We start from the raw sequence: 22014 nt of genomic DNA on the forward strand, positions 1-22014 counted from the left end.
GCACAAAGATCCTGTGTGTAATGGTTTGTTAGGCTTAAGCCTAGGTGTTTCATTTTCAAGAGTGCTAGCTAAGCGGCATCGTTTTCAAGTTTGTCGATCAGTGAGTAGAAACACGGTTGGTTTTCATATAGCGGCCTTGTGCCCTGAAGTCTCCATGGACCCGTGCTTGTCACCAGCGCGGGGAGGCCTCCAGCCAGTATTGTGCGGTCTCCCAGGGGTGTCACGTTCTGAGCACTCAGAAGTCAGTAGTAACGAAAGCCCTGTGGGGCAGAGGCGGTGGGGGTCACAGCTCTCCTTTCTGCCATGAGAGGGTTCCCCTGGGGCCCACGGGTGAGTGGCCGGGGCGCGGCCCCACGGGAAGCCCAGTGGGAATGAGGGGGCGAGGCCACTGGTGTTCCCGGGAGGAAGGTGACGCCGGACGAGGAGAAGCCCAACTCAGAAACGTTCCGCCCCACAGCCAAGGACAAAGGCCCCTTCCTCCTGCAACCGTAACGGGGAAGACCGGCGGGTGTCCCGCCCTGCGTCCCCGTTGCACTCTGCTCATCCGGGCCACTCGAGCCCCGGAGCTGTCCGGACCCTGGGCCCAGGAGCGCAGACTGTGCGGGACGGAGCGCCCCGCCCGGCGGCTGGGGGCCGGGCTGGGGGCCGCGCTGGGAGGTGCCCACCCCGGTGCTCCCGCCACGGGAAAGGGGAAAGGGGTTTTCCCGCTTTCGGATTTCGTAACCAGGAAGGCAGAAGAGAAGGGAGACTGACCATATATGGAGTTTTAAAAAAACAAGCATTTCATCAAATAAAAAGTATTTTAACGCTGCAAAACTAGGGACGCATACCGGGCTGCTCTCTCCTCTTTGGAAGCATTCCAGGGCTGGGGGGGGGGGCCCGCTCGGGTTTCGGGAGCTGGGCGGGGCCTGTCCGGGGGCGGGGCCCGTCCGGGGGCGGGGCCTCGAGCAGCGCAAAACGCTCGGGGTGTGGCCTGCGCTGGGGGCGGGGCCTGGCCCAGCGCTAGCCGGCGGGCGGGCGGGCCTCCCGGCAGTCGGCAGGAGCCATGGCCGGCGGAGGGGCTCCGGCCGGCGGCGCGGCCCCGCGGGCCCTGCACTCCGCGCGGGCGGTGGACGTGGCCTCGGCGTCCAACTTCCGGGACTTCGAGGTGCTGCACCTGCACCTGGACCTGCGGATCGAGTTCGCGAGCCGCGCTCTGAGCGGCACGGCGACCCTGGATCTGCGCTGCCTGGCGCCCGCGGGCGCGGCCGAGCTGCGGCTGGACTCGCACCCGTGCCTGCAGGTCACCGCGGCGGCGCTGCGGCGGGGCCCCTCCGGCCCCGACGAGCCCGTGAGCTTCCACACGCAGCCCTTCGCGCGCTACGGCTGCGCGCTGTGCCTGTGCTTCCCGCAGCCCCGGCCCGCGGGCGAGCGCTTCCAGGTGCTGCTCACCTACCGCGTCGGCGAGGGGCCCGCGGTGAGTGCTGGGGTGTCGCCGGGTGTCCCCAGCGGAGGGAGAGGAGCAGCTCCCCGCCACCCTTCCCCCAAGGCCCGGAGCCCCGGTGCACCGCGCGCCCCTCTCCTCCCGGCGATGGCAGTGACCCGTCCAGATGGTCCCTCGGTCCCACTTCCTCCCGGGACCCACGTGTCTGGTTCCCCTTTCTGCCGGAGGAGGGGACCGTGCCCTGCGCGGCTGTGGGCACAATCTGAACTCCGTAAATTGAACTGAGTGTTCCGGGACCTTGAGGCCCAAGTCCGATCGATTTCTGTGATTTATGGCGACAGGTGGATTAGCCCCAGGCCGACCGGGGCCTTTGTTCCGTGCGTCCTTCGTGGGACCCGCGGCACCAGCTCTGAGCCCAGATGGTTCCGTTTGTTGGGTTGTGATTAAGAGAAGAATCTCAGTAAAAGTCAGAACCGTAGTCAGAGTGCAGGAGGCATCATACTAACACAGCCTTCTCACCCCTGGTTGACCCCTAGATCTCAAAGGTGGGGGCCAGTCCAGGAAATCAGAGGGTGACAGAAAGTCACGTGGCCGAGGGCCGTGAGAGCCAGAAACCCCAGCGGAAGCAGAGAGCCCTTTCCTAGAATGGGTGGGCCCCGAGTTCTGCAGACCATGCTGGCCGCTGCCTGAAGTGGGTTCGCCCCACGAGCCCTGTGCCTTTCGCTCTTAGAACTGGCTCGAATCGCCTGGGGAGTGAATGAACTTGATGCTACAACTTGTTTTAAAAATGAAACTCCAAAGCAAGGCAAACCGACCTCCCTGGCAAAGGGAAAGTCCAGGCCCCCCCCACCCCCGCCCCCTCATGCGATAACATCACTCCAGGAACGAGTTTGGTTTCTCTTTTGCATTCTGCTCCTGGTTCCTGGCAGGAACCAGACATCAAACAGGGGAGCTAGAAGAAGTAAACCCTCCCTGAATTCACCTACTGAGAGTGGCACCTGGGATTACATGTCAAAATGAAATGCCATAAGGGACCGAGATTTGCGCTCCCCTGCTTCGTGAAGGACCCCCCTCGGCAGCACCAGGGGGCCCCCAAGGGCAGCAATTGTGTTTGTTTACTCCCAGAGAGGCCCCTCCCCCCCCCCCCCCCCCCGCAGCTCCTGGGCGGTGCCCCTCCCACACGGACCCACGGCAGGCTCTTCTCATAGTGCGAGCGAGGCCTGCTCCTTCGTTCCCTTTCGTGGTGTCACTGAAAACACGCCGGCAAAGACGAGGCGGGAGGGGTGGGCGCCCACCTTTGCGCCATGTGCCAGGGCCCAGTCCGAGTGCCGAGAGGGGGCGGTTCCGTGGGTCGTCTCTGTCCGTTCCCACTGGGTGCTCGGCCTGAGCTTGTGGGGTCAGCTCCTTCCGTTGTGTCATTAATAGGGTTTACTTACTTTTTGAAAAAAATGAAACAGTTTAGATGAACAGAAAAATGGAGCAGACGTAGTTTGCACATACCCGCTCCACACAGTTTCGCCTCTGAGCTGTGGGCCAGCGTGGTCCGTTTGGCCCAGTCGGGGCTCCAGCGCGGATACGTTGTTGCCAGCGGGAGGCTGCAGCTGCCTCGGTGGGGGACATGTTACTTAGTGTCCATCGCTGCCCCAGGAGCCACAGTGCGTTTGGCTGCTGTGCTTGCCGGCACGGTTTCCCAGACTTCCCTGGTTTTGGGCGGCCGTGACAGCCTGAAGGCGCATCGGTCAGGTGTATGGCAGGGCGCCCCCCTCTGGGGATTTGCCTGATGTTCTTCTCGTGGCTGGACTGGGTTGTGGGTTTTGGTTTGAGAAGACAGGCAATCTTTTAGAGCAGTTGCAGGTTTACGACAAGACTGGGTGGAATTGTATACGGTAGAGTGCGTCCCATCACGTGGAGGGGACACGGTGTGAGCATGGCCGGTGGCTGGTGCCGACCTGGTCACTGGGCGGGAGGAGGGCCGACCGGTTTCTCTGCTCTGACCTTGCTCACCCCCCTCTGTCCGTCTGTGCCAGACTCTGCAGGGAGGCGCACTGAAATTGTCACGTGCGCTGAAACAAGCACTCCAGCAGAGAAAAGCCCGGCAGCCCTGCCTGGTGTCCTGAGGCCCCCAGGGCCTGCATGCCCAGGCAGGCGCCCGGCTCCGCCGTGACCACCCCAGTGCCCAGAGCCCACTTCCCTCCAGGCCTTTGCACGTGGAGCTGCCTAGAAGGGCTCTCCCTTCCTCTCCCGGTCCCGAGCCCGGCTCCGGGTGGAGGCGCAGCCCCGGGGTTTTACCTTCCCTGAGAACTTCCTGGAATTCAGCCCTCTCCTGAACTCTGGACGGCATTTGGGGCTGGCATGCCCCCCGCGCCCGCCCCCACAGCTACCTGTGTCCGTGTTGTGTGTGAACTCAGTCTCGCTGTGGCCATTCCGGTCGGTCTGCCGGGGGAGGGAGGGGCTCTCAGAGAGCGAGGAGGGGGCAGCCAGTGCCCAGGGCGTGAGGAGCGTCTGCTCTGGGAGGGCGGGCGCCTGCGGAGCGGCGATCTCGCAGGAGCCGCGGGCTCCTCCCACTCAGGTCCTGCTGTTCTGGGTCTTCGCTCACAAGTTCATGTGCGGCTACTTCGGTTTTCCTTATCTGACGAGAAACTGCGAGGGAGGGACACAGGGTGACAGGGTCGGAGGCCAGTCTGCAGTGGGGAGGGGCGGGCCCGCTGGGGTGTCTGCCCGGTGAAGTGGACGCCACACCGGGGCGTGCGGGAGAGGCTGGCCCGGCAGAGCCGGACCGGTGGGCAGACATCGTGGGGGTGACCCTGAGCCTCTCAGGCCCCCCCCACCCCCACGGGGGCCGAGCTGGCGCGAGGGGCCGTCTCTGAAGCGTCCGTCCCGCAGGTGTGCTGGCTGGCGCCCGAGCAGACGGCCGGGAAGGAGAAGCCCTTCGTGTACACGCAGGGGCAGGCGGTGCTGAACCGGGCCTTCTTCCCCTGCTTCGACACGCCCGCCGTCAAGAGCACCTACTCGGCCTCGGTGCAGGTACGGGGCGCGCCGGGCGCCCGCCCGGGGGGCCGGGCGTGTTGCTCTCGGGTGGTGAACGGTGACATCCATCCAGGAAATCTCCTCCGGCCCCGGCCGGGTGGCTCCGTGGGTTGGAGCATCGGCCCGTACACCGGGAGGTTGCGGGTTCGCACCCCGGCGGGGCGTGCGCTGGGAGGGGGCGGGGCGTGCGCTGGGAGGGGGCGGGGCAGCTCCCTGGTCTCTCCTCTGAAACCAGCAAACACATCCTCCGCGAGGGTCTAAACAACAAATACGCAACAGATACTCCCTCTGCGCTAAAGCCCATCAGTCCGGCGCGGGTTTGGATTTTTGCAGCCTCCGGGGCCCAGGTGGACCCGGGTCACTGCCGTCCGGGCAGGTCGCCGGTCCTGCTGCCCTCCAAGCTCGGGCGCCGCCGGGTCTGCCACCAAAGCCTCTGCCTTCTCCGCCGCCAGGTGCCGGAGGGCTTCACGGCCGTGATGAGCGCGGACACCTGGGAGACGCGGGGGCCGAACCGGTTCTTCTTCCGCATGAGCCGGCCCATCCCCTGCTACCTCATCGCTCTGGCCGTCGGGGACCTGGCCTCCGCGGAGGTGGGACCCAGGTAGGAGCCGGGGCCCCGCAGGCAGGGTTGGCGTGAGCCCCGCGGCACGACGGAGGCCCCGAGCCCGGTGCTGCCGGGTGCAGTGTGGGTGTGGGCGCGGCGCTGGGCGCCCGCGTCAGCTGGAGGCCGGGCTCCGGCTGCTCCCTGCCTCCCTCCCCCAGTCCCAGCGCTGTGCCTGCCTTGGGGTCGCTGGCCGCCCACCCCGTCCTGGCCGCTGACCCGGTCACCGGAGAGCGAGGGCGGGGCTGGGGCAGCAGGTCTGAAGAGGCCCCCACCTGCGCCTGCGTGTTCCGAGTCCCTTCCAGCAGCGGCGTTCACCGCCTCATCTTTGTGCCGAGGCTCCCCCTTTCTGCAGCACTTGGTTCCTGAACCAGACGACCTTGACCTCGGCCCCTCCCTCTAGGGAGGAGAGTGCCGGGGGGCTCTGCAGGGAGCTGGGGCAGCCGGACGAGGGAGGGTTCTCTGAGTTCCCCGGGAGCGGGGCGGGACTGGGTGTCTCTGGCTGCCCTGCCGCCTGTGGCCCAGCTGCTCCCGGCCTGGGGGGGCACAGGCGGGACAGCAGCGCTTGGACGCCACCGCTGGCTCCGTTGCTGGCCCTTCGTCCGGCTTTCTGTGTCTGGTCCGGCCTCCCTGCCCTGGAGGCGGCGGCGGGGTCCCAGGCGGGACCTGCTGCCAGTCGCAGGCCTCAGCCGGGCACGCGGCAGCGCCGGGGTCGCAGGTCTCCCTCCGGGGTCTGCAGCTGTGTGCTCAGGGCCGGTCCCTGCCCGCTCTCTGCCTCACTCTCCTTCTGCTGGGCTGGGCTGGGCCGTTCTGTCCACTTTCCACCCGAACCCCGACCCTCGCTCCACACGGACGACCCGGTCTCCTCCCGGCCGAGCACTGGCCACCTGTCAGATGGGTGACGGCGGCGGCAGCCTGGCCTCTTCCCTGGGGACCCCGGCAAGGGTGCGGGTCTGGGCGAAGCCCCAGCCTGCGCCTGCCGCGGCCCCCACCTCAGGGGCCGTTCCCCTCGGCCTGACCTGCTCCCGCTGAGTACCCGCTGGTGAGACACAGACCCCCCCCGCCCCCCGCCCCCCGGCGCCGAGCCGTCTGAGGCCTCTGGCGCAGCCTCATGTCCCCCTCCGGCCCGTGGCCAGTGTCTCCCAGGAGCCAGAGTCCACCCCGTCCCCGCACCCACCCCCCGGCTGTGCTCCGTGTCCCCCGGCGGGGGCCAGCCTCCTGTCCCCCGACTGCACTGTGCCGTCCGGCCAGCCCCAACACGAGACCCAGGTGGGTGTTCTCTCTGTGTGCCCGCCCGTCCCCAGGAGCCGGGTGTGGGCCGAGCCGTGCCTGCTCGAGGCCGCCAGGCAGGAGTACGACGGCGTGGTCGAGGAGTTCCTGGCCATGGGAGAGAAGCTTTTCGGACCCTACGTCTGGGGGAGGTGCGGCATGGGTCTCCCCCTGTGCCCTGGAGCAGAGCCCCCCATCCCGGGGGTGGGGGGAGGCCTGAGCCCCGCCGGGTTCCCCACTGGTGAGAAGGGGACCTGGCGACAGTCACCAAAGTGACGGGAACGGCCCCATGGTCGCTGAGGCTGGAGGTCAGGACCTTCGCTGGGTGGGGTCGTCTCTGGCTGCCACCGCCCCCCCCCCCCCCCGCCCACCCCCAGGTCCCCTTCGGCATCTTCAGACCACAGGCCCCTTAGAGAGATGGGCCCCTTGGGTCTCCGTGACCCCAGGGAGACCCACTGGTGCTGCTTGGAAGCAGAACAGGGGACAGAGGTTTTGGGGAGCAAACCTGGGAAGGGAGACCCGGCGAGTGGGCCGGGACCGAGGAGCCCTCTCAGCGCCGGCTGGCCAGGTCCTCGGCTGCCTGTCCGGTGTCCCCATCTCCGGGCGGGGAGGGGGGGAGGGAGGCGGGAGTGAGGCGGGCTCTGCCGGGCAGGCCTGCGACCCTCCGCCGTCCCCAGGTACGACGTGCTCTTCATGCCGCCGTCCTTCCCCTTCGGGGGCATGGAGAACCCGTGCCTGACCTTCGTCACGCCCTGCCTGCTGGCCGGGGACCGCTCCCTGGCCGACGTCATCATCCACGAGATCTCGCACAGCTGGTTCGGGAACCTGGTCACCAACGCCAACTGGGGCGAGTTCTGGCTCAACGAGGGATTCACCATGTACGCCCAGAGGAGGATCTCCACCGCCCTGTTCGGTGAGCCGCCCGGGGGGCGCCCCCGGGGCCTCGGGGTCCGAGGGGCGCACGAGGAGGAGGTCTCGGGAGGAGCGGCTGCAGCCACACCTGCTGCTCTGGGGGGACGCGCCCAGGCCGTGCACCCAGGGGGCTGCTCCGACTCCCGAGCGAAGCCCTCGCCGTCCCAGCCGCCGCCCACCCCTGCACACCCACACCGCCGCTCCGCACGGGGCACGTGGAGGGGGCACGTGGAGGGGACGCACCTGCCAGCAGCGTCGCAGCGGCCTGTTGTCGGGGGAGGGGGTGGTTCTGACTCGGAGCAGGCTCGGGGGGTCCTGAACTGGGCCCGAGAGCAGGTGAAACACCCCCCCCCCAAGGCCTCGTTTCAGAAAACCCCCACGCGCCGGACGCTGTAAAAGATAACACGCGTCACTCTCCGGTCTCTGACGGCAGCCCGCCTGGGCGGGTGCAGGGAGGCAGAGGAGACGTTGGTGCCTGAGCTCTGTGCTCGGAGGCGGCCGGCGGGACCCGCACGGTTTTCTGCGCTGGGCCCTCAGCCCCTGCGGGAGGCCTGCCGCCACCTCTCTCAGCGCCCCCCCCCCCCACCAGGGCTCTTACCTCGCTGGTGACACCCTGCGGTGGCGGCCCCGCCCCGACGTGGTCCCCGGTCCCCAGGGAGAGGGCGTGCTGGCAGACACCTGGGTGCGAGCACACGCTCCCCTCGGGCGGTGCCCGCACGCTGCGAGGGCCGTAGCTCCTGCGCCCGGACGTCCTCCAGGTGCTCCTGGGGTGCGCCCCCCCCGCCCCCCCAGGGTTGGTGCAGGGCCGCTCCTTCCCCCAGGCCGCGTGGAGCCGGGGCCCGCGGTGCGTGCTCAGCCGGACCCCAGGGGCCCTGCAAGCGCGTGTGACTGGCCCGCTGCGTGGGCGGGGGAAACTGAGGCTGGGAGGGCCTGGGAGCGCGTGCAGGGCGACACCGGTGCCCTGCCGGCCGCCCTCCCCGCCGGCGCTGCCACAGCCCGAGAGGCAGGGAACCCTCGGAGAAGTGTGCCGTGACAGCCTCTCTGGTCCGGGGGGGCCGTCGGGTGACGAGACTGTTCTCACGGGAGATCCAGTTACTGTCTCTGAGGATAACGTGCGCTGATAGGGGAGGGTGCGCGTCACAGGACCAGGGGTGGTTCCCCGGCCCGAGCTGCGGGCCAGGGCCCAGAGCGTCCAGTGGGAGCTGGACGGTCAGCTGGCCCGGTCAGGTCTGTCCCGGGTTCCCCGGCCGGCCGGCCCCGGCTCCGGCGTCTGTCGTCCTTCCTCTGGTGGCCACCAGGGGGCGCCGCCTGTGGGGACAGCGGCCCCGAGGTGCCGACGGTTCTGGGGCCTCCGGTTTCCCTCTGCCCAGGGCCTGAGTACACCTGCCTGGAGGCGGCCACGGGGCGGGCGCTGCTGCGCCAGCACATGGACGTCAGCGGCGAGGAGAACCCCCTCAACAAGCTGCGCGTGAAGATCGAGCCAGGTGCGGAGGCCGCTCTGGGCGACGCCCCGCCCCCAAGGGGGCGGCGGGCGGTTGGTGGGTGGGTGGGCCCTGAGGCCGCCGCCCGGCTCCGAGTGTGTGTGTGTGTGTCCCCGTGTGTCCGTGTATCCGTCCTCGGGGACGCCCACCACTCGGGGCTCCTGCACTGGGGGTCAGCCGCGCCTTGCGGGGGCAGGAGTGAGCACCGAGCTGGCCGATGGCTTGAGTTCGAGTCCCTCAGCCCCACGGGGGACCGATGCCGGCCCCAGTGGAGCTGAAGTTCACGGTCCTCGGTGCCCCGGGCTGCAAGGGCGGACTTCCCCTGGATGGGACTGGCCCGCGTCCCGGGAGGGCAGGCGGACAGGGGGCTGGGGAGGCAGAGCCGGCGCCCGTGCCTGGTCCCGAGCGGGGAGCCGGAGGGCTGGCGTCTTGGCCCTCCTGCCCAGTCCCCTGGGAGGGGCCCCGAGGGAGGCCTGGGCCGGCCCAGCGTCCGGCCTGCAGCCCTGGGGCAGCTGCACCAATCCCCCCGTTACTCGGTGAGCCTGGGCCGGGGGCCCGCTGTGGAGGTGACGGGCGTCCGCTCCGCCACCAGGCGTGGACCCGGACGACACCTACAACGAGACCCCCTACGAGAAAGGCTTCTGCTTCGTCTCCTACCTGGCCCACCTGGTGGGCGACCAGCATCGGTTTGACGAGTTTCTCAGGGTATGGGCCGCCCAGCGGGGGAGGGGAGGGGAGGGGCGGGGGGCGAGCACAGGTGGGTGCTGGTGCGGGGGGCGGGGGGGGCTGAGGAGACCTCCCTCCGCACAGGCCTACGTCAACGAGTTCAAGTTCCAGAGTATCTTGGCGGACGACCTGCTGGACTTCTACCTGGAGTACTTCCCCGAGCTGAAGCAGAGGGGCGTGGCCTCCACTCCCGGTGAGCAGAGGGGCGGGCCCCCAGGCTCGAGGGGCCGCTGGGGGGCGTGGCCTCTCGGGAGCAGACCCAGGGCCCAGGCTCCGGGCCACAGAGCGCTGCTGCCGCCGCCGCCTCCTCCCTCCTGGTCGTCCTTGAACCTGGACCCCAGGCTCACACCCTGGCTGGACCCTGGAGCCCCCGGGGGCGGGGGTGGGGGGGACAGAGTCGCCTCGTGCGGCTCTGAGCCAAGGGAAGCCCCAGCGCTGCCCGGGGGAGTGGAGACCACCCCGTCACGGATGAGGGCTCGCTGGGCACGGCTCCCTTCGTGCCCCAGGCCCTGAGCCCCTTCCCGGGTCTGGTCCCGCGCTCGGCTCGCGGGCCCGCACTCCGAGGCCGTGAGCCTCTGTAGCCAACAGAGGGAGTAATGACCACAAACAGTAACGTCCACCCCGCCGTGTGCTGGCCCCCGGCCTGTGTCAGTGCAGCGCCCCCTCCCCACCGCGCCCATTCCAGTGGAGCAGGGGTGCCCAGCGGCGCGGCGCCGAGCCCCGGCCCCCAGGCGGTGGACGGCGCAGCCCGGAGCCCGGGGGTCTCGGCCCCGGGCTGTGGCCGCACTGGTCCGTGTGGCCGCGACAGCTCGGGGTGACGAGCAGCAGGGGGCGCTCGGTGGAACCGGGGCACTGCCCTCTGACCGCCCTCTGACCCCGCCGTCAGCACAGGGCGCTCGGGTGCTCCGCGCTGGGTGCGGGGCCGTGGGGGGCTGGCGGGGAAGTGTGCCGGGTGCGGCGCTGAGGTTCCCACCGGGCCTCCCCTCCAGGGTTTGAGTTCGACCGGTGGCTGGACACCCCGGGCTGGCCCCCGTACCTCCCGGACCTGTCCCCCGGGGACTCGCTCATGAAGCCGGCGGACGAGCTGGCCCAGCTGTGGGCGGCCGAGGAGCTGGACATGGAGGCCATCGGGGCTGTGGACGTCTCCGCCTGGAAGACCTACCAGCTGGTGTACTTCCTGGACAAGCTCCTGCAGAAGTCCCCGCTGCCGCCCGGTGAGACGGCGCGGACGGGGCCCGAGGGCGCGGCTCTGCGGGGGGCGGGGGGCGGGGGTGGGGGGAGAGGCGGGGACTCTTGCCCCGGGGAACAGCCAGGGGTCCAGGAGGGCGGCTGGTGGACACGGCACCCCTGGGGGCGGGGCCTCAAGCGGGGGGCGGGGCCTTGAGCCTGCGTGCGTGCGTCTAGGCGGCGCGCCCTGCCGGCTGTTCCCTGCTGGTGCGCCTGCCGACCCGCTGGTCCTCGTGCTCTGGGGGGCGGGCGCCCTCACTCTGGTCCCCGGGCGCAGACAGGTGACCGCCAGAGAGGCCGAGCTGACACGCCGGGTGGGGGAGGCGTGGGAGAGGCTGCAGAGACTCGGGCTGCAGGAGGAGCGGGGCGGGGCGGAGCTCGGGGTGCACCCTCCGGGGACGAGGGCACGGCCAGGACAGGACACCGTGATCCCCTCGCAGCAGTGGGACCCCCCCAAAGGTGCTCCCTGAGCTGGGGGCTGACACGCGCCCGGGTCGGGGATCCGGGCTCGGCCGGCACCGTGGTGGACAGCCATCTCTGTCCCAGACCGACCGGGGGGCGGGGGGCAGGAGCGGGGGCGGGGGCACTGCGTGGGGTACGGACGCCCAGTCGCCGCCGAGCTGCAGCCGGGGAGCAGGCAGTGGACGTCTGCTGTCCTCGGGAAATGGGGAGCCAGTGGGCCCGACGGCCACCCCCTCCTCCCCCAGGGAACGTGAAGACGCTGGGAGAGACGTACCCGAAGATCTCGGGCGCCAGCAACGCGGAGCTGCGGCTGCGCTGGGGCCAGATCGTCCTGAAGAACGACTACCAGGAGGACTTCGGGAAGGTGAAGAGCTTCCTGCAGAGCCAGGTGGGTGGCTCCCCCTCCGTCCTCGGCCCGCCTGGGGTCCTGCGTGCGGGTGCGGGTGAGCGGGGCCTCGCACCTGTCCCCGGAGCACAGGGCGGGGGAAGTGTGGCCATGCCTCCCTGGGCGGGGCGGCCAGCCGGAGCTCACCCTGAACTGGGGAAGGGGTGACGTGGGTGCTGGCCTGGGAGTGCGGCCAGAGGACGAGACGCAGTGACCGTGCGGTCATGGAGCCTGCTCCCCGGGGAGTCTGTGCCCTGGAGAGGGTCTGGCGGCCACTGTGTCTCCTGTCACCCCCGGGAGCTGCCCTGCTGGGGTCGGGCCAGCACCCCAGCATGGAGGTCCCAGCCCTCGGAAGCTCTGCCAAGCCTCTGGGTTTCCGGGACTGGGGGACTCGTGCGGGTGCGTGTCGGGGGCCTGGGCTGGCTTCTGCGCAGTGGCGGTTGGGTCTCTGTGTCCTTGGCTGAGCGCTGAGCCTCTGCGGACACCTGGTGGCCAGCCCCGGTGGCTTTCCGAGTGGCTGGAGCCACCTGTTCCGTCGGGCGTGCGCCCTGTCCTGCCCTGGGCCGGGGCAGCACTGGCACCTCCAGGGGGACTCTGGGCACCGGCCCACCGCCCCGGGACGGTCCCGGGCGAGGGCTGCACGCACCCCGGAGGGCTGCAGGGGCCACGCCTGTCTCTTGCAGGGGAAGCAGAAGTACACTCTGCCGCTGTACCGCGCCATGGTGGCCGGCAGCCCGGCGGCCCGGGCCCTCGCGGAGGAGACCTTCGCGGCCACCGCCGCCCAGCTGCACAGCAACGTGGTCCGCTACGTCCAGCAGATCCTGGCGCCCACGGGCAGCTAGGGGCCTGCCCACGGCCTGGCCTCTGTCCCTCCGCGCGGCACAGGCTCTCGGGGTGCTCGGCCACGTGCCGGCGCCCCGCTCCCCAAGCTTGCGTCCCTCAGGGGCCTGTCCCCCACGTGGTGTCTGTGGCTCCCGGGAGCCCTCTGGGCCCCCCAGAGCAGGGGACCCCACCCCGGCCCTCAGCCCTGGCTCAGTGGGGCAGGGCCGCCCTGCCCTCCACCCGGGCGTCGGTTGGGGGATGCTGGGTCCTTCCGCTTTCCCGGCTCCGTCCTGAAGGGCGGCGCCAGCGGCTGCGCTCACTCGGGCGGTTCTCTCCTCAGGTCTCATCTCTGTTTTAATAAACATTTTTACCTGAAAGGAGTGACTCGTGGACTGAGTGGCGGGCTTCCTCCCCCAGGTGGCCCCCGCGCACATGTGCTGAGATGGTCACGGGCACCCAGAGCACGCGTGTGCCCTGCCCTTCGGGCGCTCCTGGCTGCAGGGGGCACGGGCCCCACGGCCTCGGGGAGAAGTGTGCACAGGCCCACCCGACCGGCGCCGTTTCCCCCCTCGTCCTCCCCAGGGCGGAGTGTGGGTGTGTTCTGTCCGGCTCTCTGGGGCCTTCTCCCGGCCTCGCCCGCCCCCCAAACTGGGACACCACTCACAGTGCAGCTCCCAGGCACGCCCTGGCCTCCGTGAGGGGGTCTGGGCTGCTCACAAGTCCGCTGTGGGGAACGATCGGGACAGCTGGAATAGTGTGACCAATAAAGCACACAGCTATATGTTTTTAAAGGCTGTATTCATTTCTTAGAGGGGAAGGGTGGAGAAAGGGAGAGAAACCTCTCCACCTGCGAGAGGCAGGTGGTTGCCTCTTGCACGCCCCCTGCTGGGGACCTGGCCTGCAACCCAGGCTTGTGCTGCAACTGGGAATCGAACCAGCGACCCTTTGGCGAGCAGGCCCATGCTCAACCAGTGAGTCCTACCAGCCAGGGCCAATGAAATATATTTTAAAAAACATCTAAATACACATAGGTTGCCTTTCTCATACACGGGGCGCCCTGAGCCCGCGCTGTCCCCTGCTGTGGAGCTGTCCCTGGCCCCGGCCACCTGCACGGGCCTGCCTGCCAGGGGCGGGCACAGCCCAGCCCCACACACACACTTGTTCCCACTCCGAGCGAACTCGAGCGAGGCGTGCGGCCACGTGACGTCACAGGCCGGCGGCGCCTCTGCCCTGCACGCAGCCTGGCTGGAGGCGAGGGGCCTGGGCCTCCTTGGGGCGGTGAGCAGCAGCGGCTGGGCTCCTCCCTGCTCCCCAACTGGGGTCCCGCCCGTTGACCTGCGAGGGTGGCTCCTCGCTGGTGTGAACCCTCTGGTATTGGGGAGCCCCACGGTCACGGGTCACGGAAGCTCTTCCTCTGAGGGCAGCGCCGGGTCCCGGCGTCTGCAGTCCCAGTGGGGCGTCCGGGAGGTGTCTCCTGCCCCAGGCAGGCCGGCCGCCCCCCTCCTCTGGCTGTGCCTGCCGGGTCAGGGCGGGGACCGTGCTGCAAACAGTCCCTGTCCCCAGAAAGAGACGTCCTGTGCGGCCCCCGCCCCACAGCTCCTCTGGCCCCCACCCCGGGAGCTTCTCCCCCTGCCCTGCCCTGCCCTGCCCTGCGAGGCACTGACCGCCGTCCAGCCCGCGTCTCCCCCGCAGCTGCGGGACATGGGCCGGCGAGGCGCCGGTGCCCGGAGGCCGGGAGCCAGCCCATCCGGCCCCTTCCCGCAGCCGGCTTCTCCCTCGAAGCCCCTTGAAGGCAAGGGCGCCGACGTTCCCCTCTCCTTCCCTCTGTCCTTCCGCCCTCCCTGCGCGGAGCACGTGAGCGGCCGGGGCTGGGAGCCGGTTCTCCCGCATTCCAGGCCGAGTGACTCGGTGCAGGGTGTGTCTGGCCCCCGGGCGGGCTCCGTGGGGGAGGCCCCGCGGGGCTGGGAAAACCCGGAGCCCGTGGGGGCAGCGGACCCTGCCCCTCCCCTGGGCGCCCACAGCTTCCACCCCAGGAAGGGTGAGAAGCAGGTCCCCTGGGCTGGACTCCCTGACCTCGGGCTGCAGAGTTAGAGGGGGTGACTCTGGGGGTGGAGGTGGGGTCACCTTCCCTCCCAGTAACTTCGCCGCCAGAGGCTGCCCTTGGCCGCAAGCCGCCCGGGGCCGGGGCCCTGACCGAGGAGGTGGGGAGACCAGGCGTCCGGCCTCCACCCCAGTGCAGGAGGACTTGGGTCTGGAAGAGCCCTCTGGGGCTGGGGGTGGCTTAGTCGGACGTCCTGGCTAGTACAGGTGGGGAAACTGAGGTACAGAACCACACAGTTGGAGAGAGACGTCCCTACCCCTACCCCCCCCCCCCAGGGTCTGTGTTTGGGGCTGAGTCCCTAGAGAGGCCCCCAGTCCTGAGGACATCACTCAGGTGCAGGGTGGTCAGTGGCTGTACATCCCCAACCCCCCCCCCCCCGCCCCGCCACTCACCCAGCCCCGTGGGGCCCAGGCTTCCAGCTGCAGCGTCTCGTCTGCAGAGTGGGGGTCCCGTGCCTGTGTGCAGGGCTTCGCCGGGGTTCACGGGTGTGGGAGATGGGAGGTGGGCACTGGGCCTCCCCCTTTGCTGGAAGGCAGCTGGGCTCTGACCACTGGGGGGCGCGGGTGAGCGGCGGTGAGCGGAGAAGGGCTGGTAGACCAGGTGGACCAGGCGGACCACATGGAGGGGCAGACACAGCCTGTGGGTTTCCACGCCACCAGCGCCTGGGCGGCAGGGCGCGCTGTGGGGAGCCCCGTCTGTCCAGAGGCCCTCCGGCAACCCTGGCGCTTGGATGAGGTCCCACGGGCAGAGAATGCCAAGACCTTGCCACCCCAGCAGGTGCCAGCTGACTGGGACTAAGGCTGAGTACACGGGGACCTGGGGGACCAGGGGGACCAGGGGGACCAGGGGGACCAGGCCCCGTGGGCGTTGCCGTGGGGAGAGCCCTCCAGCCAGGGTCCCAGACACCCGGGCCGCATGCGGGGTCGTCTCCCCGCCAGGCCCCCTTGTCCCCAGATCTCCAGGTGCTCGCACCCCCAGCACCCTCCCCCGAGCCGGCCCCTCCCTGACCTGCCCCCACCCCCGGGAGGAATTTTCTGAGCCCGCGGGTGGTGGGAAACACAGGGCCCATCCGCCCAGCGGCCCTCCCGCCGCCTGCCCCGGCCAGCGCCAGGTGCCCGGCCCCAGAGGGTGCGGGCGGGCCATCTGACAATCATTAAACCAGCTGGGCCTGATTTCCCAGCACCCCAGGTAGGACCCGGGCCAAGTGGCACAAAATATGCAAATCACCTGGGCCTGGGAGCCAGTCTGAAGGCCAGGAAACCCCCTCCGTCCAATGAGCCGCCAGCTCAGGTTCCGGCTATAAAGGCCTAACGGGAGGAGCTCCGGGGCCTATTTAGGGCGGGCGGCGTGCGAGGGGAGGCAGAGCTCGCCGCCTGGGTCTCTGGCGCCCGCTGCCCCTTAGTCCTGCCGGTTCGACTGCCACGCCCGCGCCGCCACTTGGGTAGGCACCCCGCCCCGCCGCCCCGCCGCGCGCCTGGGCCCGGCTGCAGCAGCGGGGGTTGCTGCTCCGAAGTGTCCTGCGGGGGTGTGTGGCGATGGGGGCGTCCTGAGGGTCCGGGAGCCGAGGACCGTCCCTGGGAGCGACAGGGTGGCCGAGCCCCAGCCAGCCCCACGCAAGGGCCCAGGCGCCGGAGCGGGGAGCCCAGCAGGAGGCCAGGGGTGCCCCCGGGGTTCTGAGGACCGGTCCGTCTCAGAGGCGGGGAGTCTGGAGATGTGGGGAGTCTGGAGACGCGGGGAGCTCTGTGCCCCGGGCACGCCCGCCCGCCTCAGGAGCAGAGTGGCTTTGGGCGAGTGCCTGCCGGCGGCCCTCCATCGGCCCCTCTCCCTGCAGGCAGCCCCATGGCCGCGACCTACGAGATCAGCAACGTGTTCAGCAACTACTTCAGCACCATGTACAGCCCTGAGGAGCCCACGCTCGCCCCCGTGCCCGCCGCCGCCTCCTTTGGGGCCGACGACCTCGTGCTGTCCCTGAGCAACGCCCAGACGCCGCTGGAGGGCCCTGGTGGGTCTCCCGGGGAGCGGCGGCAGGGGAGGGGCACCTAGGAGGCCAGGGAGCCGGGGGGTCGGGCGGGAGGGGGTCCGGGCCCGGTGGGGACCTGCTGGAGGTCGAGGGGCTGGGCGCCGGGCGCGGGGCAGGGAGCCTGGTCCCGGAGGGCCGGCTGCGGCCGGCTGACCCCGCTGTGCCGGCCCTTTCCAGAGAAGGCCAGCTGGTCCCGGGAGCAGCCCCAGTTCTGGTCCAAGGCCCAGGTTCTGGACTGGATCAGCTACCAGGTGGAGAAGAACAAGTTCGACGCCAGCACCATCGACTTCTCGCGCTGCGACATGGACGGGGCGGCGCTCTGCAGCTGTGCCCCCGAGGAGCTGCGGCTGGTCTTCGGGCCCCTGGGCGACCAGCTCTACGCCCAGCTGTGGGACCTCAGTGAGTGCGCCCCGGGGCCCCGGCTCGGCCCCGCTGTCCGGGGCCAGCGAGGTAGCGGGAGGGACTGGAGCCCCTGAGGGCCAGGGCCAGGAGGGCCGGGCAGCAGGGCATCCACCGACCGACTCCTGCTCCCTCCTCAGCCTCCAGCTTCCCCGACGAGCTCAGCTGGATCATCGACCTGCTGGAGCAGGACAGCACGCCTCCAGGAGAGCCTGGGGGACCCCGGCCCCTTCGGTGAGCACCCGAGTTCTCGCGCCCCCCCCGCCCCGCCTGTCGCCCAGCTAGAGAGGTCTGCAGGGCCTCCATCCCACGTCTGGGTGGCTGTCCCCGCCCCCGCCCAGTCTGAGTGCTCGCCTCCTCTTCCAGACCAGGGCAGCCCCTTCAGCCAGGAGACGCCCGAGGGCCGCGCAGCAGCCCAGCCCCTACACCCGGGCACTACGGCCAGGGGCCCCGTCCCCGGGCTGCTCGGAAGCCTCCGCCACAGGTGAGGGCGCGCCTTCCCACCGCCTACCCCCAGCGCCACCGGGCCCCTGGCCTCCGGCTCTGGTGGTGGGGGAGGGGGGGAGTGGAAGCTGGCCAGCAGCCCGTGGTGGGCAGCCGGTGGGGGCTGCCGGGGACTCACCGAGACCCACCTCCCTAGGCACAGGTGCTTCTCAGAGCTCCCCCTGCTCGGACTCTGGGGGAAGCGACGTGGACCTTGACCCCCCCCGACAGCAAGCTCTTCTCCAGGGGTGAGTGGGGGGTGTCACCACAGGGGCGCTGCCCTCCCCGCACCCCACTCCTCTCCCTCCTGACCCTCCCGTTGCCCGCAGACGGCTTCCCTGAACTGCAGGAAGGGGGACCCCAAGCACGGGAAGAGGAAGCGGGGCCGGCCCCGGAAGCTGAGCCGCGAGTCCCGGGAGAGCCTGGACCAGCAGGAAGAGCAAGCACGGTGGGCGCCGGGCCCTGGGCTGAGGCCGGGGGACCGGCGGGTGGTGGGGGCAGGCTGGGGGCTGGGGGCTGCGGGTCGCCCCCGAGAGACCGGGGCCGTGGGGGCAGGCCCCGCCGAGCCTGTGCTTCCCACACGGCCCCGTCTGGCGGCTCCGGGCTCCCTGTGCTGACGGTCACCAGCAGTTGGCATATCTGCCTTCTGACTGCGGCCCCACTGACCGGCAGTCGCGCTGCGCCCCGTGTCTGTGCCGGGAGCCGGCCCCCCACGCGGCGTCGCAGGCGTGTGCTGAGCGGCAGGGCCTGCTGTCGGGCGGGGGCGGGGCACCGGGGGCACGGCCCTGGCTGCTGCTGACGGCCGGCCCCGCAGCCCCCAGGGGCACCCACCTGTGGGAGTTCATCCGGGACATCCTCCTCCTGCCCCCGAGCGGAATGAGGCCTGATGAAGTGGGAGGACCGGCAGGAGGGCGTGTTCAAGTTCCTGCGCTCCGAGGCCGTGGCCCAGCTGTGGGGCCAGAAGAAAGAACAGCAGCATGACCTACGAGAAGCTCAGCCGGGCCATGAGGTGAGGGCCCAGTGGGGGCCGCGGGCCTGCCCAGGGGCAGGGGGGCGGGGGAGCGGGGGGCCCCAGGGATGTCCCAGCAAAGGCCGTCCGTGGCCAAGGACCACGTCTCAGCACGCCCCACCGCCACCCCTGCCGAGTCAGGCTGCTTATCTCCTGGCCTCAGTTTCCCCTTCCCGGTCACTAAGGCCCCTTCCCTCCCTGAAGTCCTGTAGCCCCCTGGGACAAGCCCTGGGACAAGCCCTGGGCCGCAGCCTGAGACTCAGAGAGGAAAGGCACGTGGGTCCCAGGGAGGCGGCACAGCTCCAGGCCAGACGGCGGGCCAGGCTCAGGGTGGTGGGGCCCGAACCCCGGGGGGCACGGCTGCCTGCGGCCCCTCTGACCCCCCTGACCCCCCACGTCCCCTCAGGTACTACTACAAGCGGGAGATCCTGGAGCGGGTGGACGGCCGGCGGCTGGTCTACAAGTTCGGCAGGAACTCCAGTGGCTGGAAGGAGGAGGAGGTGGCCGGGGAGTCGGAACTGAGGGCCGAGGGGGCCGAGACAGATGCGTGGGCTTGGGGCCGGTGGCCCCTCGCGCGAGGACCGCTGGGTTGTGGGGGAAGCGAGGGCTCCTCGGCCTCCGCCGCCGCCTCCCCGTGAATTACAAGCCCAGGGTTCGAGGGGACTCGCCCACCGGCGACGCTACACGTGGGGCTCCTCCGGCACCTCCTGACGCCCGATGTAGACCCTGCTGCGGGCACCACCGTCGAACCACGGGGGCCTGGACGGAGGCCAGCAGGCCCGGGAGGCCCGGGGCGCCGTGAGCGAGAGGACAGGCCCTGCGCCTCGTGGCTGGACTGGCTTCCACCCCCCACCGAGGCCTGGGCTCCGCAGGCGGGGGCCAGAGCGCCCCCTAACTTATGTGCCACAAAGACGGCAGATGTACATAGAGATCTATTTTTTCTAGGACCTTCCCCTGACCATTCCCAGCCCTGGACCGGGCCAGCGGGGGGCGAGGGGGTGCCGGGACGCTCAGGGCGGGGCTCCGGCTCCTTCCTCCCGAGTGGAGGCAGAGATCTACCTCCAATAAAGTGCCTCCTGGGCTGTTCGTAACCTTGTCTTAGCTCCTGCATCGGATAAGGCCAGGGCTTGGGGCAGGGAGGGCGGGTGGGGGGGGGGGGGAGGGACTGAGGTCTGTGGGTCAGCCTGTGGCTCAGAGCAGGGGTGGAAGCCAGCGTGGAGGGTGGGGATCCTGGAGCTGTGAGGCGGGGTTAGGAACACCCTGGCGGGGGCTGGGAGCACAGGAGAGGGGGACCCTGCGGTGACCAAGGGGCTATGCAGCTGCACGCTGGCAGGGGCGTGAGCCCCATGGGCCGAGTGGGGCTGTCACGGCACAGAGCTCGTCGTGACGGCCCAGTGTGCGTGTCTGGTCCGTGTGCATGTCTGGTCCGTGTGCATGTCCAGCCAGTGGATGAGGCGCTTCCACATTCTGGCCGGGAGCTGAATGCCCGAGACACGACCCGTTCCTGTCGTCTGAGGTGGAGTCGGAGTGAGGGTCCCACGCGGGAGTAGCAAACACAGGCAGAGGAGACTCCAGCAGGAGGAGGAGGGACAGGAGGTGCCGGCGTTGGGAACCTCGAGTGTTCCAGGCAGTGGGCCCCTAGGCGGTCCTCCCAGGACGCAACGAGGGGCTGTACTGTGCCCACTTCCCAGATGCGGGAGGGGAGGCCCGGGGCCAGGGCCTGCCAAGGCCACACAGGCCGAGCCTTGTGCTCCTGCAGCTCCCTGGGGACGGCTCAGGGCTCAGCCTCCGGGACCTCACGCTCAGCAGGTCCCGGAGCAGCGAGACAGTGCCCCCAGGCTGCGCACCAGGCCCTTCCAGCACGTAGGCCCCTCTGAGGACGGCTTCCCGGGGAAGTTCCAGAGGTTTGCATTGTCAGGTTTCGGAAGTCTGAAATGCCACTCAGTCGTCTCAGAAACGCCAGACGCTGGCTGCAGGCATGTGGGACAGGAAGGGCTCTTAGGAGACCACAAGTGTGACGTGTGGAGGGGCTCGCTCTGCAGAAACGGAGCCGCCGGACAGAGCAGTGGGGCTGGTGCACGGGCTCAGAGGGGCCGCCTGCGGCCGTCGGGGAGGCGTGACCCTCTGGAGCGCGATGGGCGAGGTGATGATGGGCGAGGGTGTGGGCTCCGCCCCAGACACCCCTGCTGCCGGCTGGCCAGACCCTGTCCCTGGTCGTCTGCTCTGAGGTGCCGGCGTGAGGCCACCGGGTCTGTGTGGGAAGGAGGGCTCGGGGTCCGGGCGATCGGCTGGAGGGAGGCGCCACCTGCTCCCCGCCGACCTTCGTCCTGTTGCAGTTTACAAGCTGTTCTCCTCGCCCTGTTATCGCTTCGGTCCACATCACAGCCCCAGAGGAGAGGGGGACCCACGTCCCCGGTGGGGCCGGTCCAAGGTCACCAGGCAGGTGAAGAGGGGACTGGAGCCCAGGACTCCTGCCTCAGGTGGGCAGACAGGGGCAGCACCTTGCCAGGGCTCCCGGAGGGGACCTGAGGCCCCCGGGCATCACGGGGGGGGCGGTCCTCGGCCCCCCCCAGGGGACGTGCTCCTGCCTGAGGTGTCTCTGCTCAGTGGTGCCCTGTGCCACCATGTTGAGCCAGCACCCGCCTGTGGGCTGGCTTTTCTCACCCTGTCCAGGGTGCCCGCTCTGCTGGGCGTCGGCCACCCGGTCTCAACTGCCACCAGCTCAGGAGTTCACACAGGCTCGGCCCCCCTCCGGGGACGGCCTCTCCCTGGGTGTGGCCGAGCTGTTTCGGTCCTGCCTGGAGCAGCTGGTCACCTTATCTGCTTGCTTCTCTGGAATCGGGTGCTGCTGGGCAGGCCCCAGGGAGGGCCCCGCCCGGGTTGGGTGTGCCCGCCCCGGCCTCCCGGGACAGTTCCCGGAGATCCGCTACCCCCCCCCACCCAAGCCCTCCACCCAATTCCAGGAAACTGGCTTCACCTGCTCTCTCTCCCGGGCGAGGTGGGCAAGGGTGGTGGTATTTTGTGAGGGCTTATTTCAACCTGTCCTATTATTCCAGTGACCTGTCCTACCGGCTCTCTCCCTGACCAGCCGTCCGTGGTGCTGGGCCCACACGGGGCTCGCTCACCCCCGTCCCCTCGCCAGTGCCTGGCCCGGAGTGAGCGCTCGGCAAATATTTGTTAAACAGGCTATCCACCGGCTACCACCCTCTCCCTGTGCACACACTCACACACACCCCTCACACTTCACAGTCCACCACCACAGTCACGCAGACTCATGCTATACACACACTCCTGCACCACACAGGCACACCACAGTGCACACTCACACACACAGCCTCCTCCCAGGCCCACTGGCCTTACTGACCTGCTCGTCCCCTCCCAGGGGCCGTGTCCTGGCCGTACCCCTCCTGCCAGGACCTGGTGCACATGAAAATCGTGGTGAGCCCTGTGAGAGATGAAAACTCTGGAACTGCACACCAGGCCCGGGGGCCCTCCGAGCACGTCCTGAGTGAGGGCCCAGGCCGCCTCCTGACCCCCGAGGGCCAGCCTGCTGTCTCTGGCTGCTGGCCTTTCAGAGCTCACTGAGTCCACCTGCCCCCAGCACCTTCTTCTGCAGGAACCTGGGCAGCCACCAAACAGGGACAGTCAGGCGCGGACGTTTTTAAAA

General features: G+C 69.7%; 2 protein-coding genes across 2 annotated transcripts; both read left to right on the forward strand.

The window, feature by feature from the left end:
- The first annotated feature begins 1007 nt into the window (after nt 1–1007).
- Nucleotides 1008–12715, forward strand: LOC114512248 (arginyl aminopeptidase). Its single transcript, XM_028531115.2, has 11 exons — nt 1008–1456; nt 4307–4447; nt 4903–5051; nt 6356–6472; nt 6998–7233; nt 8603–8716; nt 9306–9418; nt 9524–9632; nt 10429–10653; nt 11374–11516; nt 12197–12715. Exons 1-11 carry the CDS (start codon nt 1046–1048, stop codon nt 12353–12355), a joined length of 1917 nt encoding a protein of 638 aa, XP_028386916.1. The 5' UTR covers nt 1008–1045; the 3' UTR covers nt 12356–12715.
- A 3038-nt stretch (nt 12716–15753) lies between these two features.
- Nucleotides 15754–19442, forward strand: ELF3 (E74 like ETS transcription factor 3). Its single transcript, XM_028531135.2, is given in 16 exon segments — nt 15754–15881; nt 16272–16438; nt 16634–16855; nt 16996–17050; nt 17052–17089; nt 17222–17297; nt 17299–17339; nt 17496–17557; nt 17559–17586; nt 17668–17681; nt 17683–17766; nt 17768–17786; nt 18153–18199; nt 18201–18301; nt 18303–18347; nt 18754–19442. Coding segments are annotated over 15 exon segments (1227 nt in total). The 5' UTR covers nt 15754–15881; nt 16272–16275; the 3' UTR covers nt 18986–19442.
- The last annotated feature ends 2572 nt before the right edge of the window (nt 19443–22014 follow it).

The sequence above is a fragment of the Phyllostomus discolor genome, chromosome 15, assembly GCF_004126475.2.
Source record: "Phyllostomus discolor isolate MPI-MPIP mPhyDis1 chromosome 15, mPhyDis1.pri.v3, whole genome shotgun sequence".
Lineage (NCBI taxonomy): Eukaryota > Metazoa > Chordata > Mammalia > Chiroptera > Phyllostomidae > Phyllostomus > Phyllostomus discolor.

Coding starts and splice junctions, on each gene's coding strand:
- LOC114512248 (XM_028531115.2), top strand. CDS start 1,046: ATGGCCGGCGGAGGGGCTCCGGCCGGCGGCGCGGCCCCGCGGGCCCTG. Junction 9,419..9,523: donor GGTTTGACGAGTTTCTCAGG/GTATGGGCCGCC, acceptor CCCTCCGCACAG/GCCTACGTCAACGAGTTCAA. Junction 10,654..11,373: donor GAAGTCCCCGCTGCCGCCCG/GTGAGACGGCGC, acceptor CTCCTCCCCCAG/GGAACGTGAAGACGCTGGGA.